We start from the raw sequence: 5,150 nt of genomic DNA, 5'->3' as shown, positions 1-5,150 counted from the left end.
AGAAAAATAACGATTTATGTTATTTCTTTAAAAAAAAAAAAAAAAGAGGTGACAATCATTATTATATAGCCAAGCCTGAAGTTGGGATAAAAGTGTAAATTACATGTGATCTGTCACATGAAGTCCAAATGCCTTCACATGAATACTGCAACGCATTTCGTCGCTAGTACTACATAAGTTGCAACATGTGGCACCCAAAGTAGGGACCTTGTACTCCGGTACATATGTTTTGTTTTGGTATACAGATGGAGACTGCCCACCTAGGGATGACAATGGATGGGTATCTTCACATGGGCTGTAGTGAAACAGGTTGAAATTGTTTCACAAATTAACCCTTATCTGATTACATTTAAGTTTTAACCCAAACTTATGAGCCCTTATGTCCCATGCCATAGAGAACTTGTGAGAAAAGATAAATTATGAGATATACTTTAATGATACATCAATTTGAGTGCTTGTTTATTTTCTAAAATCTTACTCATTACAGGGTTTGAACTCGAATATATTTATTGGTCACCATAGTCACACTCAAATTTTTATCACTGAGTTATGTCCCAGGCTTACCTAATCACATTTATGTGTATGGATTGTGTGTCTCCGCTGTGTAGCTTGGTTTGATAAGGTAGTGGTAGTCAGAGGTAATGTTTAGTCAAATTTGGAACATGCTAGAGTAGTAACATCAGATTCTACTAGTGATATATGGTATTTTTCTATTTTAAAGATTTGTATTTTAATCTGGAAAATCTCACCACTTTAACTTTAAATTTTTGTTATAAAAGATTAATTACGAAATGTGTTTCACGGTTATTTGTGAGGTATAGGTTGAGAAAGGGTGAAAGGGGTGGAAAAGTAATGAGATATGGTTACATTTGGTGCAAAGGATGCAGACTTGTCGTTAACGTGTTGGGGCCTACTAGTCCTGTGGAATATACTATATTGTTATATATAAAGCAATGCTTTATTAACTTTTTATTATTTGGGGGAACTGTAGCAGAGCAGACATACTCCCTAGTCCCTACTATTTTGTGCTTTTCGATTTTAAACACGTGTCTATCCTTATCACGGATTCATGCTCCACTATTTTAGTATGGAATATTTTATGATCTTGGTATGATTCGGAGTATATATTTTTTTGAGATCCCACACACTCACTTTATTTTATCCTCGATTTACATTTGGACACAATAAAATATCGAAATCAATTAGACAATTATGATAAGGTTTCATTGAGACCTAGTGATCTAAAGGTTGAGTACGTATAAATGTAATAATGACCCAGCAAATATTCGTGTTTAAATTCTCATGTGAGAGAGTCTCAGTCTTAGTACAGAAAATAAAGACTCATATTCTTGTCTCATTGAGATACATCTTACAATTTATTTTTTCTCATAATCTTCATGGTAGGGGTGATGAATCTTTAAGTTTAGGGTTTAAACCTATGATAAAGTTTGATTTTCAATTTCTTGCCCTTTTTTTTAAAATCATCTATCATGTGTAGCTTTGTCTATATTATTCTACTTTTCATTCCCAATTATAATAATATTATTTTTTACTTTTAAAAATCATTTTATTTTTTGTTTAAATTATCTAAAAAGTTGCAAAAAAATTGTATGTAATTTGTGTTTTAGGAGCGGTGTGTGGACCAGCAAGCGTTGTGAACGCAATGATGGACCTGTGTGACGGGCCGCTAATGCTATTGGGTCCAACGATGAACGCGAAGGTGGCGTTTGAGCTTTCAGAGCGGATTCCCCATCTGGGGCTGAGAATGAAGGAGCACTGCAACCGGGCAATGCAGTTCGCCACGAGGCTGAAGAAGGTGGGAATAAGAGTGATCTACCCGGGGCTGGAAGAGCACCCGGATCACGCCCTCTTCAAGTCCATGGCCAACAAGGGCTACGGCTATGGCGGCCTCATAGGCGTCGACATGGAGACCGAGGAGCGGGCCAACCGCCTCATGAACCTGCTGCAAAACCACACCCAGTTCGGGTTCATCGCGGTCAGCTTGGGCTACTACGAGACCCTCATGTCCTGCTCGGGTAGCAGCACCAGCAGCGAGATGAACACCGAGGCGAAGGAGCTGGCCGGGATCTCCCCCGGGCTGATCAGAATGTCCGTGGGGTACACCGGGACCTTGGAGCAGAAATGGGGGCAGCTGGAGATGGCACTCTCAAGAATGCAGCAGGATTCTTCTGCTGGTTTGTTCCAGAAGAGCTGAGCCGTTACGTTGATCCAATGTTTGTTATTACTTTCTACCTACCTACTGCGTTTCCTTTATTAATCCTTAAGAACTTTTGTGGTACGTACTGGTTGGTTGGTTGGTTGGTTAGGTTTGATGGATGGTCCAATGAGGGAGAACGAATTGAACAATCATATATATCCCTCCCTTTAAGAATATATATTGTGTATGCAACGCAAGCCAAGTCAATAAACTCTGCATGCTCTGCTGACTGCTGCTTAGCTTTAATTTGAGTTGTATGTATGTATGGCATCATGCAGTGTGTTGATAAGATAGAGTTAAGCTGTAGGATGTCAAATGTGTATGGCTAAGTGTTACGTTGTTGTTGCCTTGTTGGATCAGCTATGGACAATGTGTTGATTGTTGAACCATATTTTATTCATGATAATGTCAAGCTTCTGTTTGATTTGTTTGGTGAAATGAATGTGCTCATTGCATCAACCTAACTCATCCAAGTATTATTTATAGATTAATATTAATAGCGTTTGACCTTAACTGACAAATGATTTTGAAGAGATAAATTAAATTAAGTTGCTCATAATTGACCGACTCATCAATCTAAAATGGTCAAAAGCTCCAATAATTAATAAGGAAAATACTTGGTGGACTCCCATTTTATACTCCTAATTTGTACTCTCTCCACAGTACACTTTTATGTGGATCCACTCATCCACATAATGAAAATAACCAATCCCTGTTTGTCACGGGAGTAAAAGTAAGGGAATAGAATTTAGGAGTATGCATAGTAGTACTCAGAATCAATTTAATTTAAGGGAATAGAATTTAGGAGTATGCATAGTAGTACTCAGAATCAATTTAATTTAATAGACAAGCATAGTAGTACTCAGAATCAATTTAATTTAATAGTACATTTGTACATTATGTACAAGTAATATAATAGTAGTATTAATTAAATATTGTGTTGGGTTTTGTACCAACGGAGTGCTAGGAATAGGCACTTGTTTGTTTAGGTAATTATCCTCTAATAAACAAATTAAAAGGAACACGAGAGGTTTTTAAGCCCAACAATGAAAAAATTAATGAATATTTTTGGACTGAGTTGAACGACAAATTAAAATTTCACTATTCTTGTTGAAATGTTACATGTCACCTAAGGTGCGGAGCAATTATTAGCACATAGGGCTTGTAAGGAGTTATTTAATTAATAGAATTTTCACATCTTTTTGAGAAAGACAGAATCCCCGCAAAGGTGTGGAAGGAGAAGAAAGAAAAGAGGGGATCTAAAATTACATGACCTCTTTGCTTGTTATCTTGAGGGCCTTTAAGTAGAGTCTTGCTGGTGTTTTTAGCATGCGCATTTCAAAGAGGAATCTAGGCTAGCATGATGAGTCTTAGGAGTCCGAACTAACCAATTTTTATTGTGTGGATCATCGCCTAAAAGGATGTCATCTTTTTAATTAATAAGAAATAGCGTCATTAACGATGAGAAAATTTTGTGACATGCATTACAATTTTTTTAATATAAATGCAAAGAACCGACCTTTACTATTCACACGACCTGCATTTCCGACTTCATTACTTCTTCCTCAAATCCACTGCTGCAACAAAGACAACCTTCATTTCTAACTCAATTACTGCACCCAAAAAAGCTTCTTAAGGTAACAATCTCACCATTCTACACACATCCATTGCGATTAGGAACTCAAACAACATGCATAAAGTACATTTTCTACATATAGGGTTTAGACTAGTTCTTAGAAATTATTCAAACAAAAATCTAAACATAAGATACATGTTGGCATGTTGCGATTATGTATTCAAATAACATAAATAAACTAAAGGTCTGAAACTAAGCAAAAGAGATAGCGTACGTCATGTTTTTATTATGTGTGTGTATAAATTACATTATTTGTGTGCATAAGGATCACTATTTGATGATATACAAACTGATCGAAAATACATTATTTATATGAATAAAGTACAATATTTTTATGCATAATGTACATTATTTGACTATGTGTTTTATTATTTAAACATGCAAATTTTAGCCTCTGATGGGGAGGGATCCAAGGCTCGGGATCCAATACTCGGGGGAAAGATGGATGGGTGAGGATAAGCCAGGGCACTCATTGAGAGAGATGACGAGCTTGAGGAAATCGAGTATAGCCGGGAGTTAGCTTGTAATGAGTCAGTTGGCCTATGGTCGACCGACTCTCAGGGAAGAACGTAACGAGTGGAAGAGGTTGCATGAAGAAGAATACGAGGTCAAGAAAGTCGATGGAGAAAGGTCGGTCATGCCAACCTGTGAGCTATTGTTGAATGAGGAGGCTGGGGCAGAAAGGCGGAGGGAAGAATGCGGTGCTTGGAAGGCGGATTAAGAAGTTTAATTTCCTAAAGGCAATAGAGATCAAGCGCGAATTTCATGCATGAGTGATACACATGATTTGATATCTTTATTTGCCCCACGATTCAGGAGCTTTGTTGCTTATTTCCTTTACCTTGATACATTTAAGGCTCGTTTGTGTGTTACATTTGATCAATCTTAGTTTGTTCACAAATGAGGAGCAAAGGAAGGATTTTAAGGCAACTCAGACTAGTTTTCGAGCCATAAGGAATCTACCCCGGGACGGAAAGGAGCAACGAAGCACGAAAGGAGTCAAAAGAGGACCAGGGGGCCGCATCACAGCCAGCCTCACGGCCGTGATCCCCACCGCGGACAGCAGCCGGGTCACGGCCACCATCACAGCTGATGGTGGCCGTGGCCAGCTGCTGTCCAGTATTTATTTCGCATTTTTCCTGTATTTTGGGTATTCCGAGCCCTAGTTTAGTTTAGCGCAAATTTTCCCTTCTTTAGAGTTTTCCATAGCATAGAATAGAGCAGATTTACATCATTGAATTCGGTTTCGAGCTTGGAATCATTGTTTGGATTGGAATTGCTCTCAAGAATTGTTAG

At 38.0% G+C, this 5,150-nt stretch overlaps 1 protein-coding gene across 1 annotated transcript; it reads left to right on the top strand.

Annotated features, from left to right (window-relative positions):
* Window positions 1–1,666: 1,666 nt before the first annotated feature.
* On the top strand, window positions 1,667–2,215 carry LOC115999478 (methionine gamma-lyase-like). Its single transcript, XM_031239326.1, has one exon. It carries the CDS (start codon window positions 1,667–1,669, stop codon window positions 2,213–2,215), a length of 549 nt encoding a protein of 182 aa, XP_031095186.1.
* The last annotated feature ends 2,935 nt before the right edge of the window (window positions 2,216–5,150 follow it).

This window comes from Ipomoea triloba, chromosome 12 (genome assembly GCF_003576645.1).
Source record: "Ipomoea triloba cultivar NCNSP0323 chromosome 12, ASM357664v1".
NCBI classification, from domain to species: Eukaryota; Viridiplantae; Streptophyta; class Magnoliopsida; order Solanales; family Convolvulaceae; genus Ipomoea; species Ipomoea triloba.
The sequence above is the reverse complement of the archived record's forward strand: the minus strand, read 5'-3'. Positions and strand labels throughout refer to the sequence as shown.